The following is a 20,991-nucleotide window of genomic DNA, read 5'->3' on the forward strand; positions in this document are numbered from 1 at the left end:
TTTCTCACACACACACACACGAGACGTGCACAAAGCTCTCTCTCTCTCTCTCACACACACACACACACACACACACACGCGCGCGCGCGCGCCTTCCCCGCCACCCAACACACACACAGCTGACGGTCCGCCATCTTTGCCCAGCTCGGCTCGCGCCAGAGTCAACAGCTTCCTTCTTTCTCAGAATTTTTCGCGCCAAAATGTTCGGCTCACAAAATGGAGACCGGAAGGAGGCGGTGCGTGACGCCAGCAAGACTCACAGCCAATCATTTTGGGAATTCGGCTGGGAGGTGGGACTCGGCGGGCGCAGAGCGGCCCAATAGCTGGCCGCGAGGCTGGGCGAGCCAATGGGAGCGCAGACGCCGCGGCAGACGAACGCCGAGGCCGGTTTTTCCCGCGAAAGCCGGCGTCACCTGGGGGAGCGGTGTTTCGTGTGGCGCGGCGGTGAGGTGAGGGAGCCTAGGGACGGTGTGGGAGGCCCGGGCTGAGGCCGACGAGACCCGGCAGCCGCTCAGTTCTGTCTCCCCGCCCCAGGTGCAGTCATGTCGGGCTTCGACGACCCCGGCATTTTCTACAGCGACAGCTTTGGCGGCGACCCCGGCGCCGACGAGGGCCAGGCACGCAAGTCGCAGCTGCAGAAGCGCTTCAAAGAGTTCTTACGGCAGTACCGAGTGGGCACCGACCGCACGGGCTTCACCTTCAAGTACAGGTGGGGCCGCTCTCTGAGCCGTTCTTAGGAGGACGCCTTTGCTTGGCAGCCCTTGGGCGGGGCTGAAGGGTCTCATGGCCGTGAGTACGGTGTTGAGAGAGGTGGAGGCGGTGATGCCAGGGGTGTGTGTACTGCTGACGGTTCCTCCCCAATGAACCTTCCCTGCCTGCCCCCTTGTTGGCCGCTACAGGGATGAACTCAAGCGGCATTACAACCTGGGGGAATACTGGATCGAGGTGGAGATGGAGGACTTGGCCAGCTTTGACGAGGAACTGGCCGACTACTTGTACAAACAGCCAGCCGAGCACCTGCAGCTGGTGAGTAGCATCCATTGTAGAGTCTCCCAAAGCCTGCTGGCCCTGTCATGTCACCAGCAGCTTACGCCTTTCCTCTTCTTCAGCTTGAGGAAGCTGCCAAGGAGGTAGCTGATGAGGTGACCCGGCCCCGACCTGCGGGTGATGAGTTGCTCCAGGACATCCAGGTCATGCTCAAGTCAGATGCCAGCCCATCCAGCATTCGGATTCTGAAGGTGGGTCTATTGAGTGGCCAGTCAGGGTGGCATGGCTGCTGTGTGGTGTAGAAGGCCTGGGGCACAGGATGTATAACCCTCAGTGAAACACTTGACTTAAGTGAGCCCGTGACCTTCTGTGTAAAATGACCTCAGATGTCCTAAGGGAAGGCAGAGTTGAATCTGGGAGAAAGAACAGTGACTTCCTAGCCATTGGGGAGACTGAAAAACTAGTAAACACCAACCGTAGCCAGGCAGTGGTGGCTCTTGCCTTTAATTCCAGTACTTGGGAGGCAGAGACAGGCGGATCTCTGTGATTTCAAGGCCAGCCTGGACTACAGAGTGAGTTCTAGGACAGCCAGGGCTACATAGAAAAACCCTGTCTCGAAAAACAAATACCAGCTGTAACTGGGAGGCAGAGGTCAGCCTGGTCTACATACTGAGACCCTGTTTCCCAAAAAAAAAAAAAAAAAAAAAAAAGACCAAAAGAAATGGGGGATGCTGTGGCCATGGCTAAGAGGGATGGGGAGTAGACAAAAGAAATGTTGGAGCTGAAGCTGAATAATGTGTAGCTAGCCAGGTCAAAACCTGGAAGGGCATTCCAGGCTTAAGGAGCAGCTGGTACAGAGGCTCTGGGGTGATAGTGGGTAGCCTGTTTGACAGTGGTAGCCTGTTTGGAGGAATGGGAAGAAAGCTGTGCAAAGAGAGCTCAGGAGCCGCCTGAGCTTGAATGTGGAGAGTGGAGGATAACATGGGGAGTCCAAATTTCTTCCACATCTGGAGTTCCTGGGATTGGTCTCAGGTACTCAACCTTGGAGGCAAGCAGGTGCCTTTACTTGCTGAGATAGCTTACAGGTCCTGGTTCCATCTTTTTATGAGGCTGGGGATTAGACCCTGATGCCTGAGTTTCAAAAGGTCTAGCTGATATGTAGAAGAGGATTTATAGTGTAGGCAGAAATGGAAGCAGGAAAGACAACATGAGAATCATTGCTGTTCTATCCTAGCATTGTTGAAGATCAAAAGAACAGTACATGTGGTAATGCTTTGGGAGTAGTGCTCTTAACCACTGAACAATCACTCCAGACCCCCAAAATGGGTTTTGAAGTAAATTACACATTACATTTTATCCTCAAATGCTTCAATGTGCAATTTTTATTACAGTTATGTATGATGCAGTGTGATAGATAACATGAGGGAATCTGTTCTCTTCTATCATGAGAGTCTTGGGGATTGATATTAGGTACTTGGTCTTGGTGGCAAGTGCCTTCGCCCGTTGAGCCATCCTGTGAGCCCCTTCCCAGTTTGTAATTTTTAAAGGGGTTCCTTACATATTTAATAAAATAAACCAAAGTCCTTGATATCATTGAATGTGTAGTCTTAGATTCAGATTTCTTGGCTTGGGTTTCAGGAAGGAACAAATGTTATATTACGTTGTTAGGATCTTAAGTCTTACTACAGAACACTCCTCCTTACACTTGTGAATGTAATTTCTTTCTCATTTACTAGCTTGTGGAAGAGGAAGGGCTGGTTGTCCTGTAGAAGAATGTGTGACCTTGTAGACTTGTCTTGTGGTCTGCTTAGCTGCATTGATGGACACGTATATTGTTTGGAACCTGGGGGTTGGTTCAAAGGTCTGGTTGCCTTCCAGTTTGACATACTGAGCAGAAATGCTGGTGGATGCTGTTGGTGCTTTGTACTACATCCTATCACTGGCATTCCTGTAGCCTCTTCATAGTTTAAGAATCCCAGTTTTATGCGTGTATCTGTTCTCTTTATCTAGCCCAAGATGTACTGAGGTGGAGAAGTGATGGGGAGATTATCCCAGTCCTGTAGACTCTGGTGAGGCTGGTACAGAAAGCAACAGAATATGCGACAGTGTCTCACTGTAGATAGTAAAGAACAGGATGAGAGTCCTTTGGTAGTTGTAATCCAGCTTAATGATTCGTACCAGGCCGATCTTTCTGATTCTAGAAGTCCTTGGAACTCTTTTGTTGTTGTTTAAGACAGGTTTTTATTTTTTATTTTTATTTTTTTTTGAGACAGGGTTTCTCTGTATTGCTTTGGAGCCTGTCTTGGAACTTGTTCTGTAGACCAGGCTGGCCTTGAAATCACAGAGATCCGTCTGCCTTTGCCTCTCAAGTGCTGGGATTTAAGGCAAGACAGGGTTTTTTTCTGTGTGTGTGTGTGTGTGTGTGTGTGTGTGTGTGTGTAGCCAGACAGGGTTTCTTTGTGTAGTCCTGGCTCCTGGCTGCCCTGGAACTCACTCTCTAGACCAGGCTGGCCTTGAACTCACAGATATCTGCCATCCTCTGCCTCCTGAGGGTCACGGAGCTCTTGAAACAAGTCTGATCATAATGTCATTTCTTCTGAAACTGTTAGCAATATATATCCCTGGAAGTAAGGATTTTTTATTTTTTTGTTTTTTGAGACAGGGTCTCATTCTATGTAGCTCTGGCTATGCTGGAACTCACTAGGTAGACCAATGAGATCTACCTGCCTTTGTTTCCCAAGTGATGGGATCAAAGGTGTGTGCCACCATGCCCATCTCAAGGAATCATTTTTTTAATATTTATTTATTTTATTTATTTGAGTATTCTGTCTTCCTGTACATCTGCACGACTGAAGGGGCCATCAGATCCCTTTATAGATGGTTGTGAGCCACCATGTGGGTGCTGGGAATTGAACTCAGGTCCCCTAGAAGAACAACCAGTGCTCTTAACCCCTAAGCCATCTCTCCAGCCCTGGAATCATTTTTTTAAAGCATAACTACATGGCCCAGCAGAAATGAATATGTTCTAAGAGGCATCTTACCTATCAGACTATTAAAACAATGGGCCCCAGGAAAGTGGAATTTCCTCAGAAATCTCATATGGGGGAAAGAAAAGGTGAAGCATCAGTGGAAACTCCTCTTCAGGAAAGAGGTCAGCGATGGGTGGGACCATGCAACCTAGTCAATTGCTTAAGTAGACACATCTGTGGCTCTAAAGCAATCTCATTTCAGGAGACAGGGTTACACTCTTCTCTTCCTAATGTGGTCTTATTGGATAAATCTCTCTTTTCTGTTTTTTACTATTAATTTGGCTATTTTAATTGGCAACTGTAAGATAGGTAGCTGAACCTTGCTTCTTGGTGTATATGTATAATCCTGGGTTTGGTAACATGACCATGGTAACATCATATTTAAAAATTAGTGTTAGAAACACCTTTAAACCCAGTACTTGGAAGGCAGAGGCGGGTGGATCTTTTATGAGTTTGAGGCCAGCTTGGTCTACAGAGTGAGTCCCAGGACAGCCTCCAAAACTACACAGAGAAACCGTGTCTTGGGGTGGGGTTGGGGTGAAGGACGGACAACAAAAAATTAGTGTTAAAGAGGGGCTGGTGACAGACCTTGAACTAGTACCTGGGCCTCTACTCCATTTCTGTTGTCTGGTATAACAGGAAATTACTGTCAGAACTGGGGTTTGGGTCTTCAGCTTTGTCAGAAAATGTGTTTCATGTGTCCTTTGTTTCCCCAGCCCCCTGTTGTTCTGCAAGGCCCCTAAAAATAGGGGCCTGTGCCTGAGGCTCCTGAACCTTGTGTCCAGGTAGCCTGACATTAGCTGGGAAGTCTGAGCTAAACTATGAGCCATGGATTTGTCACCTCCTCCAGATCTTGCCCTTGTCATTCCTCTGTACCTTCTATTGCTTCCTGATTTAATCATCAAGCCTCCCTGTGTCTCTGTTACAGTCAGACATGATGTCACACCTGGTGAAGATCCCTGGCATCATCATCTCAGCCTCTGCGGTTCGTGCCAAAGCTACCCGTATTTCCATTCAGTGCCGCAGCTGCCACAATACCCTCACCAATATTGCCATGCGCCCAGGTCTAGAGGGCTATGCCCTTCCCAGGAAGTGCAATATGTGAGTGTATGGCCAGGAGGGACTGTGGGGGAAGTGACCTGAATCACCTCAGCTCAAAAAAGCTGACAACCTTGGCAAGAGCTGCCTGTAACCACTTGTTATAGGCCTTCTGTGAAGGACTGAGTAGTACCATATTTTTGGGTCAGACAGGAGCTACAAACCTGGCATGGTGCTCCTTCATTTGGTTGCCCCACGTGGATGTTCACCCAAGGTTGTGGAGGAAACAGCCCAGGGGGATCAAGTCAATATGTATTCTTGTGTGGGGGGAGGTTCTCTGTGTAGACTTGGTTATTCTGTAGCTCACTTTGTACATGAGGCTGGCCTTAAACCCAGAAACCTGTCTGCATTTGCCTCCTGAGTTTTGGGTGGCATGTGCCAACACCACCCTGCTTGTATGGAATTTTCTAAAGCAAACTGGCTTGCTAGGCTAGATCCAGTGTGTCCCTGGTACCTCCTAAGAACATGGCCATACTACTTGATTTTTAGTGTATTGTTTCACTACAGTGCATGGCCTTTATTTACTGTATGGTTCTTAATAGGAGATGTTTGCTGGCTCCGATATAACGAACCCTACTTGCATCCTGGTTGCTTTGGCTTTCTCTTCTGGTTTCTTCTCAGCTTCCACATTGCCTTGTCTTAGGCTGTTGCTCACCCTCACCTATAGCCACAGAGTAGTTCCTCCCTCTCCCCATGTCTCACCTTCACTGCTCCTCAATCTATTCCCTGTCCAAGAGCAGGGTGGCTTGGCCTTCCATAAGCTACCTTGGGTCTCTTGCCTTCTGCCTAAATGGTCTTCTCTCAGGCTGCCATTTTGTTCCTATCTTCAGGCTCCTTATATGTCCTCTCACTAAAGGTATCTTCCTTATCCTATGCTTGCATTTGGTATACACAGATCTGCTCACATCTCACTGGCCTATTTGTACTGCATGCCATTATACTGTGATGATAGTTTTCAACCCTGATGGGAACTTAGCTTCACAGACCAGGGACTTGTGGCTCACCACTGTGTTTCCTCACCTGAATTTGATGGGTTGACTTATTGTATGGGCACCCTCAGAATGGTCTAGAGGTGCTAACATCTCACTGGAAAAGATCCAGGGCTGTGGATAGAGTTTAGTAAGGGATTAGATGATGTAGCCCCTCTTTCACATTTGGGGACAGAGGCCTCTTGAGGGAGCTATGAGTGCGAGTGCCACCTCAGTGTGCCATGGAGAAGCCAAGACTCCTGAAGTTCTGGCTTTGAATATAGCATCTTGCCATCATGGAAACTATTCTTCCAGGCCTTTTCCCAAACTTATCCCAGCTCCGCCTTATATTGCTGCTGCATCTCAAAGCTGACTTCTTTGAATGGACGAGCCCTGCCTTTGGGTTTTCAGGGTAGCTCTGGTGACTTCTTCTTCCCCTGCCCAGGGATCAGGCTGGGCGCCCAAAGTGCCCATTGGACCCATACTTCATCATGCCTGACAAGTGCAAGTGTGTGGACTTCCAGACCCTGAAACTGCAGGAGCTGCCTGATGCAGTCCCTCATGGAGAGATGCCCAGGCATATGCAACTCTACTGTGACAGGTAAGTTGGCAGGGCTGAGGGTTGTTGTACCTGCCACTCAGGTGTAGCATTTGGAGCAAGAGTGCAGGATGGGGTCTGGTGCTTCCAATTGACTTTGTCATCTCTTGTCTCCCATAGTCCACAAGGCACGTCTGCCCATATTTCACATGGGAACTCTATCTAGGGGAGGTGAGATGACTTTGTGAGTGGAACTGAGGCCTATGCCCTTTCAGCACACAGCAGGATAACCAGCAGCAGTGCTAGCTCCTATTCAGCCTGCTTCCTGTTGAGTGCTTACCCTATGCTCATACAGCTGAGGTTGAGTGTGGCTGGGGAGCAATGGGCACAGTTGTCAGCTTTATCACTGGCAAGAATGTACAGGCAATGTAATGGCAAAGCTACAACCTAAGCCTCAGTGTCCTTTTTCATCAGTAAGATGGGGGTCATCTGGACTATCTCAGACTGCCTGGAAATGAATGCCAAGAGTTTAACACAATTCCTTAACTGAGTATAGGGTATTAAGAGTATTCTCTGAGTATCCAGAAGGCTTGAGAATTAAGGTGTGGAATGTGTAGAAGGTTAATAGGACAGCAAGGGTGGAAAAAACAGTCCTGGGAAGCTGTGATTTGGTAGTGTAGCAGTACCTTTGTGTTTCTTTGGTTTTTGTTTTTCTTTTCTTCGAGACAGGGTACCTCTGTGTATAGCCCTAGCCAACAGTTGACAAGTCAGATTAAGTATAATCTGAGAGACACAGTGACTTCTGAGCTTACACAGCTACTCTCTGGTCCTTTAAGCCACAATGGTTCTGAGGAAATGTGGAGACTGTAATCATTTACCATATTTTGAAAGAGGTGACTAAAAACCTAGAGGCAGATTGACTTAGTTCAGTTTAGGGAGTGTGTCAGAGGCAGAAACTGAGAGTGGTCCTTGCAAGAAGTCTGGAAGGGTGTGGGGAGAAAGTGTCTCCTAAGAGGTGAAATGAGATACCCATTGAACCTGGCTACAGATAAAATGGATCTAGGATTTCTGAAGTCTGAGTTCTACCAGCACAACGCATGACGTCCTGGGTTCAGTGAAAGTCAGCTCAGCATCACAAACACTGTATTTGCCAACCAGACAGACATGGGTAGGTAGCAGGGTAGTAGGAGTAGGGAAAGGTCCCCTTCCTCTAAGCCCTGTGAGGATTGAGCCAACTTGATAGTGATGCTTGGGGTAGAAATGCTAAGCTGACCACACTGTTGCCCACTTGCTTTTCTTGCACTTTTCTCAGGTACCTGTGTGACAAGGTTGTTCCTGGGAACAGAGTCACCATCATGGGCATCTATTCCATCAAGAAGTTTGGCTTGAATTCCAGCAAGGGCCGGGACAGGGTGGGTGTGGGCATCCGGAGTTCCTATATCCGGGTCCTGGGCATCCAGGTGGACACAGATGGCTCTGGTGAGTTGCTCAAACTATTAGGATGTGCTTTTCTTTTCTTTTTCATGGTAGGACTCAAACCCAGAACCTTGTGCATACCAGGCAAATATTCTACCACTGAGCTATATTCTCAATCTCAGGGTGTTTATTTTTACAGTAAGCAAAATTTGTTCTCCCAAAATGTCCACCTATTTATTGGTATAGTTGTAGTTCCTGCTCTGTTGCCTAAATGCAGAGTTGCATGACTCAATGCAGTGTATTCTATGTGTGTGCTGTGCTTTATCTCAGTTGCTGGAAAGGAAAGAAGGTTGAGTAGTCAGGATCTAGTTGAAAGCCCTAAGAGACAGGTATCTGACACTGAACTACTTGATTCCATCAAGGTATTGAAGAGGAGCTAGAGCATGGTCTGAAGGCTTCCTGCATTAGGGCTGTAAGTCAGCACTGGCTTTGAGACTGGAGATGTGGAAGAGAACGGTCTTGCAAGCATAGAGGGGAGCTGGTGGGAACTCAGGCATTGTGTGGGGTGGAAGTAACTGATATCCAGTAGGAGTTAGGTTGAATGGCATGCAGGGGCCAGTCTCACTCACATGGAGTGAAGAGCTCATGCTTACACCCAGGGGCAGTGGGAGCCACCTCTGGGCTAGAGTGATGGGAGTTCTGAGTACTGTGTCCATACTCTTATGGTAGAAACTTCCTTGGTTAAAACTGGGAAAATCACCTGTTCATCTAGCCATCCATATTCCAGACTTAACCTAACTCTTCTTGATTTACCATCCTATATTTAATGTGGCTACAGTTAAGCACTTTTATTTCCCACTTCTGAAACTGGCTCCTCTATAGCCTCCCGCCCCCATTTCAGTTCCTCTGCAAACCCTCCAGATCCTCTTCAGCACCCCCCCTCCCCAATCCTACCACCTCATCTATGTCATGTTCTTTGGCTGTTGTACTTTCAGGCCCAGGATTGTCCACTTACTACCCTGGTCTGAGTCTCATTGTTTCTCCTAGGTTGTTCTTCCAAGGCCCCTGCTTCTCTGAATCCACTTGGTCCTACTTTCTCCATTCCTCAGCAGCTGATGTGACCCATACTCCCATACTGTTGTGACCTATCAATTGCAGTGGCTCTCTACTCGATCTGTATTATGAGAGACTTGTATTATGAGGTCCTTAGGGGCCATGTGAGCTGGCCTGTTTTTTTGTTTTGTTTTCTTTTTCTTTTTTTTTTTTTTTTTGGTTTTTCGAGACAGGGTTTCTCTATGGCTTTGGAGGCTGTCCTGGAACTAGCTCTTGTAGACCAGGCTGGTCTCCAACTCACAGAGATCCGCCTGCCTCTGCCTCCCAAGTGCTGGGATTAAAGGCGTGTGCCACCACCGCCCAGCTTGTGTTTGTTCTTTTAAGACAGTTTGTCTGTGTATCCGTGGTTGTCCTGGAACTTACACTGTAGACCAGGCTGGTGCTGGGATTAAAGGCATGTGCCACCCTGCCCACCCATGATCTGACCTTCTGATTGTTTGGAACCTTCTCTTCCTCACTGAACCCTTGAGATTTGGGATGCTAGGATAGTCCTGTGGCCTAACTTTGCCAAGTGAGACGCCCTCCTGGTGCTAAGGGCCCTGTGTTTGTGTGTTGAGGGTTGAGGTTTCTGATCTAGGGCTAGGCCCAGCAGTAGGCTGGAGGAGATCCTTTTGCTCACTTATGTACATGTCTGTCCTAGGCCGTAGCTTTGCTGGGTCTGTCAGCCCACAGGAAGAGGAGGAATTTCGTCGCCTGGCTGCCCTCCCCAACATCTATGAGCTCATCTCCAAGAGCATTTCCCCCTCCATCTTTGGGGGTATGGATATGAAGAAGGCTATAGCTTGCCTGCTCTTTGGGGGTTCCCGGAAGAGGTGAGGGGCCTGGGAGGAGAGTGTTGATGACAAGGCTGCTGCAGGAGGACATCTGTGTTGAGGACCTAGTGCTCCCAGATCACTCAGCATGCTGGCATGGGGAGTACAGAGGGAAAGTATTGGGCTAGGGCCAAGGAGTTGATACTGCTCTAGACTGTGTGGCCTTGAGTGAGAGATACCACCTTGAAACAGTTTCTATGCATGAATGAGACATGTGAAACACCTGACACTTAGAAGGTATCATATATCCTTTTGTTTTGGATTTTCTTTTTTGAAACAATATTTTTTTCCATTTTCTTTTTTTCTCATTATATAGTCAGGCTGCCTTTGAAACTCATGATCCTCCTGACTTAGTCTCCCAGATTCTAAGATTATAGATGTGGTTCACCACTCTTACTTCCTGTTTCCTTTTGAAACTCTAATAGAGCTACAGATAATACCACAATAACAGTGTAGTAGTGGCTATTGTTTAAATACACTTTCTGTATGTTCTGAGCATTCTTGTGTTTAATGTGTCTTGAACACAGCCCTGTCCTATTAGTCTATAAGGATGTTGCTGTTGTGACCGTTTCATAGATGAGGAAACTGGGGCACAGAGAATGAAGGGATTTGCTCCAGGTACCAGGTTGGGCTGGATCCTGCCCTGTGGCTATTCTCTGCAGTGTGCATAGCCCTCAGGTGTGCTTCCCCCACCCCCAAAGCTGGGAGGAATGAATGTAGTGTGCACATCCTTCAGTGCCATTTCCTTTATTTCTCTACCTGGGAAACAACCCTTGCCCCCCAGTGTTAGGCTCTGAAGCACAGAACTGGGCCAAACTCATTTCCACCTGTTCTAAGACCCTTAGGGGAAGGTGACCAATTCACACAAATCCAGGAGTGGTGATTCATAGCTATAACTGTAAAATCTAGGAAGGTGGTGAGTTCAAGGACAGCCCTCAAATAAATTCTTACTCTGTCTTCCACCTACTTGTCGTGTCTAGGCTCCCTGATGGACTCACTCGCCGAGGTGACATCAACCTGCTGATGTTGGGGGACCCTGGCACAGCCAAGTCACAGCTTCTGAAGTTTGTGGAGAAGTGCTCTCCCATTGGGGTAAGTGTCTGGTGACAACTTTCTCCCTGGCTTGGGTGTCCCAGCAGGGAAGAAAGCTATAGTTCCTGGATATCCATGGATCTTGCTCAACCAGAACCTCTTCATACATCTTGACTGTTAAGATGGCAGAACAGGTGTGTGAAGGTTAGGGATGGGTGGTAAAAGCATTGGACTGAGTCAGGTCTGTTTTGTTTTAGCCTGGTAGTAGTCATGTGTGTACTTAAAGCCTAGACTCCTGAGCATCAACCTATCTAGTTGCTAAATAGTGACACTGCTAATGATAATAGCTGGTATCAAGAAGGGCCAGATGCTTCCTGAAGTGCCTGCCAAGTTTTTGCTCATTTAACTGTCTCCTCATGAGTGCTACCACCCGTGTTATGCATTGGAGGTAGAATGGAGCAATAAAGTATCTTGCTCAAGATCCCACTGCTGGGGAACTTAAGAACAAGGTTTGAGCCAATGTGTCTAATGACCCATGTCTCCTGGGTCTGGGAGGATCAGGGGTAAGGGTTGGTGTGATGACTGGTTGGTGGGATGTTCTGTGGGAAGTGGTGACTTTAGATGGAGAAGGGGTGTGCTAAGTTTATCACATTTGTACCATTCCATAGAAATACCATGACCTGAAAATGTGAGTTTTGTCATGGTAAATCTTATAGTGAAATTAACTTGTATAATCTATTTAACCTATACTTCAGTTTTTGTTTTTGTTTTTTTTCCCAGTGTAGATGGAACCCAAAATCTGTGCATGCTAGGCAAGCACTTTACCACACTAAGCTGCATTCCAGGCCTACTATAAACAATACATGGTATTCCCATTAGTACAGTCTGATCTGAGTATGTCTTACATACATGCATCTCAGTAGGTACTGTATTTCAAGGGGTCTGGCAGCATGTAACATACAGGTCTTCACAGATAGATGATGGACTCAAGGTAGAGGCAACCTTAAGAGCCAGGAGTTCCTGAGGCCAGCTTGAAATATGTCCTTCCTTTTCTGGGCCTCCGTGTCATAGGGCTGTAGCTTGGGTGAGCCATTTTCCTTCCAAAGAGACTCTTAAGCTAGGCTGAGGCCCAGGAAGTCCCCTTTCCTTTTAGAAGAAAAAATGCTCAGTTGGGCCTTGTGTTCAGTGCCATATAGCCAGCTTTGCTGTGTGATGTGGAGAAGTCACCACCTTCTGGGCTCTTGACCTTTGGGGCTAGCACTAGGTGCTGACACCTCTCTTTCCCAAGGTGTACACATCTGGAAAAGGCAGCAGTGCTGCAGGCTTGACTGCCTCGGTGACGCGGGACCCCTCATCCAGAAACTTCATTATGGAAGGTGGAGCCATGGTTCTGGCCGATGGTGGGGTTGTCTGTATTGATGAGTTTGACAAGGTGAGTGTTTTTAGTCACAGGTTTGGGGTGTGTGGCCTCAAGTGTGTTAGCACACACCACTTCTGAGAGACTTGCTTATAGTTCTTGTGCCCATCACTCTGGGTAACTGGAGATTGGGGAGAGTGAAAGCCAAGCTCATGTGATTGTCTGCCATTGGCTGACCTGGTCTAGACTACGGTATGGTAGCAGTTCCTAGTTACTCTCCTGCCACTCTCCCCTGCCTGGGTGAGGATTGTGATAGACATGTCTTTCCAATGCAGATGCGGGAAGATGACCGTGTGGCAATCCACGAAGCCATGGAGCAGCAGACTATCTCCATTGCCAAGGTGAGTGGCCCTTCCATCCTTTATCAGTCCAGCTTTCTTCTTCAGGCTGCTCTGTTGCATGTACCCAGTTCTGTTTGCCTAGGAGTGTGCTGGCAGCAGCAGGTTTGGAACCTGCATGTACGCTCATGCACGCCGTGTATTGGGTGTATGTGTATGGATTCATATGTGAGGAAGGAAATTTTTGGTTATCTCCTCCCTTTATTTCCACTTCAACCTCAGGCTGGGATCACTACCACCTTGAACTCTCGGTGCTCTGTTCTGGCTGCAGCCAACTCGGTGTTTGGCCGATGGGATGAGACAAAAGGGGAGGATAATATCGATTTCATGCCTACCATCTTGTCTCGATTTGACATGATCTTCATCGTCAAGGATGAACACAATGAGGAAAGGGACATGGTACGTTTTATGGGCTGGGCTGGTGGTGGTGGCTCCAGGTGGTTTTATGGTCCTGAGGATGTACCAGATTTTTCCCGGGAAATGCTGATGCTCTGATAGGTTGTGAGTGGGAAGCACACGAAATGGTTGTGTTAGTCTAGGCTTGGGACCTGGAGTCCTGTGACCTAGTCCTTGTTAGTTAACTTCTCAAAGAAAATAGTTACAGAATTTGGTAAGGTTTAGTGCACAGGTGGAATGGGTTGTTGTTTCTGCTTCATTCTCAGTTAGGGTTTCTATTGCTGTGAAGAGGCACCATAACCATGGCAACTCTTATAAAGGAAAACATTTAATTGTGGTAGCTTATAGACTTTCCAGAATAGGATAGTTATCAGAGTAATCTCTTACTATATGCCATTATCCTGGTATCATTTCTTGCTTAATGTTGCTCTTGCTGGTTGTAGGTCTAAGTTTGTGTATATTTTTACCTTTCTTTGTCCTGGACTATACTTGATATTTGTTATCATTGTGTATAGTTTTTTGTATCAGGCTTAAAACTCTTACTTACACAAAAGGGGGAAATGTAATGGCATCTTGCTTTGCCAGTGAACTTGTGGTGGCCACATCCTAGGGGCGTGGCTTCAGGTGTGCAGACAGACGTGACCCCTTATAAGGAAGAGGAAGGGCTGGCTCACTCTCTTGGGTTGTGGTCGGAGCATTGGAAGGGCAGAGACTACATCTTTTGGAGCAGGAAGACCGAGGCGGTTGTTTACTATTATTTGTGCAAGTGCTTCCCTAATAAATACCTGTTTATATTTTATCTTGGGTCTTGTGGACTCATTTAAACCCTGCCTTCAATGGCATTCTAGAGAAGGAGCTCACAAGCAACAGGAAGTGGTCTGAGACACTGGATGTGGCTTGAGCATTTGTGAGAACTCAAAGCCTTCATAATGACAACTTCCAATAAAGCTATACCTCCTAATAGTGCCACTCCTTTTGAGGGCCATTTTCTTTGCAACCACCACAGATAGTCAAGGTTGGTCAGGCTTAGGGGTGCAGGCCTGTATTTTCAGTGGAGGCTGAGGCAGGGGAATTGCAAGTTCAAGTCTAGCTTGGGCAACTCAAAATAAGTAAAGTAAAATAAGTAAGTAAAGTAAAAAAGAGCTGGGGATTTTGCTCAGTGGCAGAGTGATTCCTTAGCATGTAAGAGGTCCTGGTTCAATTCTTAGTATCAATAGAGCCAATAAACTATACTCAGCTTGTTAGCTGATGATTTAACTAAAGGAAGAGGAAGAAGCCTTTTCCAGTAGTTGTAGTAGAAGTTCCAGGATGGACTCTGGCTGGCTTGGATAGCGTCCACTACCAAGACAGGGTTTCTGTGTGTAGTCCTGGTTGTCCTGGAACTCGGTCTGTGGACCAGTGTAGCCTCGAACTCATAGCCCAGCTCTATGTCCATCCTTAAGTAGATTCTTGCCTGAAGTAGACAGGCCACAGGGACTGGAGCAGAAGCACTTACTGTAACATCATTACTTCTTCTGTCTGCTCAACGTCTGCACTGACCCAGTATTCCCTTTGCTCCTTAGATGCTGGCCAAACATGTGATCACTCTACATGTGAGTGCACTGACACAGACACAGGCTGTGGAGGGGGAGATTGAACTAGCCAAGATGAAGAAGTTCATTGCTTACTGCCGAGCGTGAGTGCTGGGAGAAGACCCTGTTGGGTAACATCGTGGGCATTGTTGGTGGGACAAGCGCAGACCTGTTCTGCTCCTTACCCAGGATTACCTGGCAACCATGTTCTGCACTTTGTTCCACTCCATGAGTGTAAGATTATTTGTTTCAAAGTTACTGTTGTGAAGCCCTCAACAATGGGCAGGTTGCTCAAGCTTTCTGAGCCTGTTTCCCAAGGTGTTTTTTTTTTTTTTTTTTTTTTCCCCAAGGTTGATGTTTTATAAGTACTGTTCACGGTACTTAGTAGATTGTAGCTGTAGCTGTCATCAGAATCGTATGCATGATATTTCTTCTGTCCTAGGCATGCTTCTGTTTTTCTGTATACAAGTGACCTGTAGCTCTGTTCTAGAAAGCTGAGGTGCAAGGTTAGATATCATATGAGGCCATATGTGGGAAGTAGTGGGAACAGACAGGTACCTGCTCCGAAGGCTGTGTGCCCTTAACTTCATTCAGATTCTCAGTGTTTGTCTTTGAAAGGGCTAGCCCCCTGCTGGGGGTGGTGGTGACGCCTTTAGTGCCAGCACTTGGGAGGCAGAGGCAGGTGGATCTCTGAGTAAGGCCCCAAAGATGGGGCACTGGTTGATCATAGCAGTTGAGTGGGCATCAGAGCCTGATAGCTCCTGTGTCTTTGAGCTTTGGGAAGCCTTGGGGGAGGTCCTCAGTTTTCTTAAATCAGGGAGGTGGAGAGGAGGAGCTGGAGACTGCTAGGACGCCTGCCCCCTGAAGGGCCTCCTGCTGCTCTGAGGCTCAGTGCTGGAGGAATGCATACACCTGGTGGCCAGGCAGCACACTGCAGCCCCAGCAGGAAGAGTCATTTTCTGCACATCTGCCCCGAATCTGCTGACCAGCTTTCTCAGAGAGATGCCATGTAGATCTCTGACATCTGCTCATAGCTGGCCCAAGTTTCTCTTTCAAATGACTTACCAGTAGGAAACTGATGAGGGAACAGTCATGTCTATAAGCCAAATAGAGACCTGGGGACAGTGTGGGCAACTGAGATTCCTTCCTGGCTTTACTCTAGTTCATTCTGCAATCTATATATAGGAGGTGTGGCCCTCGGCTGTCTGCAAAGGCAGCAGAGAAACTGAAGAACCGCTATATCATCATGCGGAGTGGGGCCCGTCAGCACGAGAGGGACAGTGATCGCCGTTCCAGCATCCCCATCACAGTGCGGTAAGCAAGTGGGCCTCATCTCACAGAGTAGGGTCAGCTGACCACTGCTATCCTATAATACAGGCCCAGGGTGGGTTGGGCAAGGGAGCCTGTGGGACTGTGTGCTTTGGCCTCTTAATTATCTGTCTTTGTGTGTTGGAGTCTGGGGTGACTGGGTGGGCCTCACTTCTATAGTTTATCTGGCTTCCCCCTCTGGTAGGCATACTGAGGTAAAGGGAGGACTCTGCCCTATCTTCTGGCCAACTGTGTAACTACTAGGAAATTGATGTTCATTGGGTCTCAAACATAGGCCATTAGGATAATGCATTTATAGACAGCATACTGAATAAGTATCAGCCTTCCTAAACTGAATCCTGCCTCTAGCAGTGATTAGTTACAAGTAGATTTGGTTGTATGTAAAGAAACCCAATGAGAGTAGCTTAAGTTGGAAGTTTATTTTCATTTTGAAACTTTGGGGAATAGGCGGTTTTTCAGAGCCAACTTTTCAGCCCAACTATGGGTCTAGAAGTTCCAGCCATCATTTCTACATTTGAGCATCAAGAGAGGCAACAGGAGGGCATACTTTTTGTTTGTTTGCTTGTTTTTTTTGGTTTTTCGAGACAGGGTTTCTCTATGTAGCTTTGGAGCCTATCCTGGCATTTGCTCTGGAGACCAGGCTGGCCTCGAACTCACAGAGATCCACCTGCCTCTGCCTCCCGAGTGCTGGGATTAAAGGTGTGCGCCATCAACGCCCGGCTGTTTGTTTTTTGAGACAGGGTTTCTGTAGCTTTGGAGCCTATCCTGGAACTCGCTCTGTAGTCCAGGCTGTCCTTGAACTCACAGAGATCTGCCTGTCTCTGTCTCCCAAGTGCTGGGATTAAAGGCGTGTGCCACCACCACTGCCAGGCTGAGGACACGCTTTTTTAAGGACACTTCTGACATTTTTATATGATTCATGGATTTTAAAGCTCACTGGCCACAAACTGGTCACACAGACACCTTTTCCAAAGAGGCAGGAAATATCCTTTACCAAGCAGCATGTGCTAGAATAAAAATTGGGTTTCAGTACTAAGAATATAAGGTAATGCATAATGGGGGAAGCCAGCCGCCATGCTCCTTCCTGGAAGGTCAGAGGAGGGAAAGTGGGCTGAGGCCTTTGAATACTCTTGTTCCAACAGGCAGCTGGAGGCTATTGTGCGCATTGCTGAGGCCCTTAGTAAGATGAAACTGCAACCCTTTGCCACCGAGGCTGATGTGGAGGAGGCACTCAGGTTATTCCAGGTGTCCACACTGGATGCTGCTTTGTCTGGCAATCTGTCAGGTGAGTAGGTACTAGGCTGTAGTCTTGACCCTAGGTAGAGATTTAGTTAGCTGGTGGCCTGCAGGGTGCTGCCTAGATATGCTTTTGATAATAGTCTGTCCCCACTTCTCCTTTGGCTATTTTCACTATTATAGGAGCTTCTCCCTAGACTTCTTGAGGCTGTTCATTAAAAGTACTTGTAGGCCTGTCACCGGTGAAGAATGACTGTCTTTCCCTTCTGTGTTGAGCTCAGAATTGTAGTTTCCCAGCCCATGGTCTCATTTTTCTTCACAGCCACATCTGGGATACCAGGTTGTCCATCCTTCCCATTGTGGAGATGAGACTGACATAGAGTTTCTGTGGTGCCTTGGTCACCACTCTTAGTGGAACATAGGCCTGTTGGTCCCTGAGCCCTAATGTCTGCTGCCTGCTTTCAGCCAGTCTTCTGCCAGCCTCTTCCAAGTTAGTTCCACCCTAGTCTGGCAGGGATTCTCGCTTAGTATTGCCAGTCACTATCTAGGTGCTAGAGCTGTAAGCAAGCAGTTCTCAACATCCCTGTCCTATCCATTTCATAGGTTTTCTTCCCTTTCTTGGTGGGACACGGTGAGGAGGTAGGTATAGGTAGTGAAAGGGGTGGTGGTGGCGATTGGTGCCAGCTGGGCCAGGTATGTTGGAAAAGAAATGATGCTCTCCCATCTGGTGAAGATTGTAAGCTTCTCTCTTACCCAAGACTTCTCATGAATGGTGCCTCCTCCCAGATTTGGATCCTAGCAGGCTCTGCCTTCCCTCCCTTCTTGCTCTGTACCTCATAACTTGTACTTCCACTGGGCATGGTGCTACAGAGGCAGGAAGGTGTCTTTTGAGGTTTGAGACCTTCCCTCAAAAATAAATAAACCCAACTAAATAAAACTCTTCTTCCATCAGAGCCTTTCTGTGGCTATTCCTGTTGCCTCCGTGTGTGTGGCCCACAGGGCCTCATGGTACCTGGATCTCAGTTATGGTGGCTTTGTCTCTGCCACCTGGCCTGTTGGATGTCCTATGTTGCAATTCCCCTCTGCCTAGAACACCCTTCCCCATATTTCTTGGTTCTCACTTCCCTGTTGAGGCCCCATTATCACCTGATGCAGTTTTCTGTCTTTAATTTCCTTTCTGGGGCCTGGTTTAGGCCATTCTACTTAGAGGCTGCCGTTTCTCTGGCCCTCCCAGTATGGATAAATTGGGGTTTCTAGCACTCAGTTCCCTGTTGCACTCACAGGGGCGGAGGGCTTCACTACCCAGGAGGACCAAGAGATGCTGAGCCGTATCGAGAAGCAACTCAAGCGCCGCTTTGCCATTGGCTCCCAGGTGTCTGAACACAGCATTGTTCAGGACTTCACCAAGCAGGTGAGCTTTCCTAAACATTGGGAACCTGTAAACCACACCCAGGATACACAGAAGGTATCCTGGTTCCCTTGATCTGTGTTCTATGTTCAATAGTGGAGTACTGGGGAGGGGGGATGTTTGAGCCACTATTCTTTCCCTAGGAAATGCTACAGTTGGGGTTGGCTGTTTATATATACCGTGAAGTGGGAAAATTTTAGAAGCCAGGTTTGGAGAAACTACCACCTAATTTCCCCATTTCTTAGTCTTTCCCTTATTGCTTGGCTCATTACAGGGTAGGGAGCCAAGAACCAGATGAATGAGCCCTGTAACCCATTGGGCAGAGGGCTATTGATCCCATGCAGAGGAGATGCTGCTATTGGATGCCAGGAGGAACCTGTGCCCTTTAAAATCAGGAAGATAGGCCTGGTTTCTGTTCTTGGCTTCCTTTCCCGTGTATCCTCTCAGTTTGCTTCTGGAATAGTTTACACATTAGCTGGTACTTGCCCTGCTCTATAGGTGAGAAAGAAGATTAGCATTTACTGAGGCTGGGGCTGGAGAAAGTTAGGTTTTTAGGGTCACAGGGACTTCGGTGTTAGCTCACTTAATTGCTATATGACCTCAAACAAGTGACACCCTCTGCCTGTTTCTTTGTGAAATAATTCCTAATACTGGTTGCAAAAAAGTTGACATAAGACTATACTTTCCTGGTACACAGGCATTACAAAGTATAAGCCCTAATGATATGAAGTCAAGGGAGAATGAAGGTGGAAGCTTTTTGTCTGATGTAAAGTTGTCTATGAGCAAGGGGGTTCATGGGCTCCCTTGGGTCTTGATAATCTCTGTATGTGTCTTCTGCTCCCTCCTACAGAAGTATCCAGAGCATGCCATCCGAAAGGTGCTGCAGCTCATGCTGCGCAGGGGAGAGGTCCAACACCGCATGCAGCGCAAGGTGCTCTACCGCCTCAAGTGAGCCCACTGCCTGTCAACCCTCAAACCTGAATGCGGCCACTGCTCCACCTCCATGTTCTTGCACTTGTGCATACCTCCATCAGAAGGAGGATGTATTGCCTTACTCTCCCCTCTGACTGCTGCCTGCTGTGCATCTGTAGCCCCTGGAAATGTGCTTTGGTCTCTTGGCCTCATATACTGTGTTTGGATGCCTGAGAGTTTTGGTGTAGGTGCCTAGTCTCTGTCCTGCCTCCTTTGCAAGCAGGAACAGGCTCTGTAGGTAGACAGGTCTGTATACTGGCTCCTGGGCTGCCAGGCTGCCGAGCTTCTTCATGTGACGAGAGGAAATAAAGTAAGTCCCTGGCTGCTAAGAGCAGTGGAGCCAGTGTGACAGTGGTTCTGTGTAAAGTGTGGGGTTGACTCACTCAGCTTTCTACAGCAGCACCTGATGGGAGAACTGGATTATTCACTAAGTTTGTCTATCTGTGCCTCAGTTTCCTAATGTGCAAACAAGTTTGACATTGCCTCATAGGGTTGTACTTGAGCTCAGTGAGTTCAGTGGTTGTCAGTGAAAATCCAAGTAGGCTGCAGTGTAGAAAGCCTCCAGTGACATTTGAGGTTTTATTTACATCAAAGTGGGCTAGGTGAGTTTCTGGGACCTCCATACTGTGTATCTATTCCTGGGAAAGGAACCAGACTTCAGGCCTTATCAGTAATAGAGCTGAGAGGACCTAACCTAAGTCCAGCATGGTAGAAAGTACTAGGAAAGAATTGTTAAAGGAAGATGCTCTCCAGCACTTTTATTATCAAAATACCACAAAGAGTTTTGTTATGCTTTTAGAAATCTAGAATTCATGAAATTAAGGAAAAGTGAATAAAATAAAGTATCTGTTTTTTGTTTTTCGAGACAGGGTTTCTTTGTACTGCTTTGGAGCCTGTCCTGGAACTTGCTCTATAGACCAGGCTGGCTTCAAACTCACAGAGATCCCCCTGCCTCTGCCTCCTGAGTGCTGGGATTAAAGGCGTGTGCCACCACCGCCCAACAGTATCTGTTGTTTAAAGTACATTTATAAATGGGAAGTATCAAATGAACTGAACTTAGCGGTGCCAGTGTCAGTCACTGACAGTAAAGCCATTGTAGGAATGAAGATGCAGCAAACAGGAAGTGCAAACCAGCCTTCTCTCATAGTTGTACCCCATGCTGAAATTGCTGCTGCTTTGAGGTACTTGCCTCTATATGCTCCTACTCATGTTCAGAACCATTTCTTTTTGATTGGTTTGCAAACTTAGAATGGAGTGTGCTTGTCTGGAGGCAGAGCTTGTGAGAGCATTCATCGTGGGTACTTAAGGCCTTGAGTAGGATGCATGAACAT

The 20,991-nt window shown here is 47.5% G+C and overlaps 1 protein-coding gene across 3 annotated transcripts; it reads left to right on the forward strand.

Moving 5' to 3' along the window:
- The first annotated feature begins 294 nt into the window (after positions 1 to 294).
- Mcm5 (minichromosome maintenance complex component 5) lies at positions 295 to 20,026 on the forward strand. 3 transcript variants are annotated; one of them, XM_027410544.2, is made up of 17 exons: positions 295 to 449; positions 535 to 709; positions 900 to 1,026; positions 1,110 to 1,238; positions 4,945 to 5,117; positions 6,528 to 6,683; positions 7,933 to 8,099; positions 9,790 to 9,961; positions 10,942 to 11,053; positions 12,282 to 12,425; positions 12,686 to 12,751; positions 12,971 to 13,147; positions 14,707 to 14,819; positions 15,901 to 16,029; positions 17,187 to 17,329; positions 18,564 to 18,691; positions 19,539 to 19,640. In XM_027410544.2, the coding sequence occupies exons 2-17, from the start codon at positions 543 to 545 to the stop codon at positions 19,638 to 19,640; spliced, it is 2,205 nt and encodes a 734-aa protein (XP_027266345.1). In that variant the 5' UTR covers positions 295 to 449; positions 535 to 542. The 3 variants fall into 3 exon arrangements, with proteins under 3 accessions (XP_027266345.1, XP_035298397.1, XP_027266344.2); XM_027410543.2 differs by having other exon boundaries at positions 335 to 444; positions 19,539 to 20,026; XM_035442506.1 differs by lacking the exons at positions 18,564 to 18,691; positions 19,539 to 19,640 and adding an exon at positions 17,884 to 18,233 and having other exon boundaries at positions 334 to 444.
- The last annotated feature ends 965 nt before the right edge of the window (positions 20,027 to 20,991 follow it).

Source organism: Cricetulus griseus, chromosome 3 (assembly GCF_003668045.3).
Source record: "Cricetulus griseus strain 17A/GY chromosome 3, alternate assembly CriGri-PICRH-1.0, whole genome shotgun sequence".
Lineage (NCBI taxonomy): Eukaryota > Metazoa > Chordata > Mammalia > Rodentia > Cricetidae > Cricetulus > Cricetulus griseus.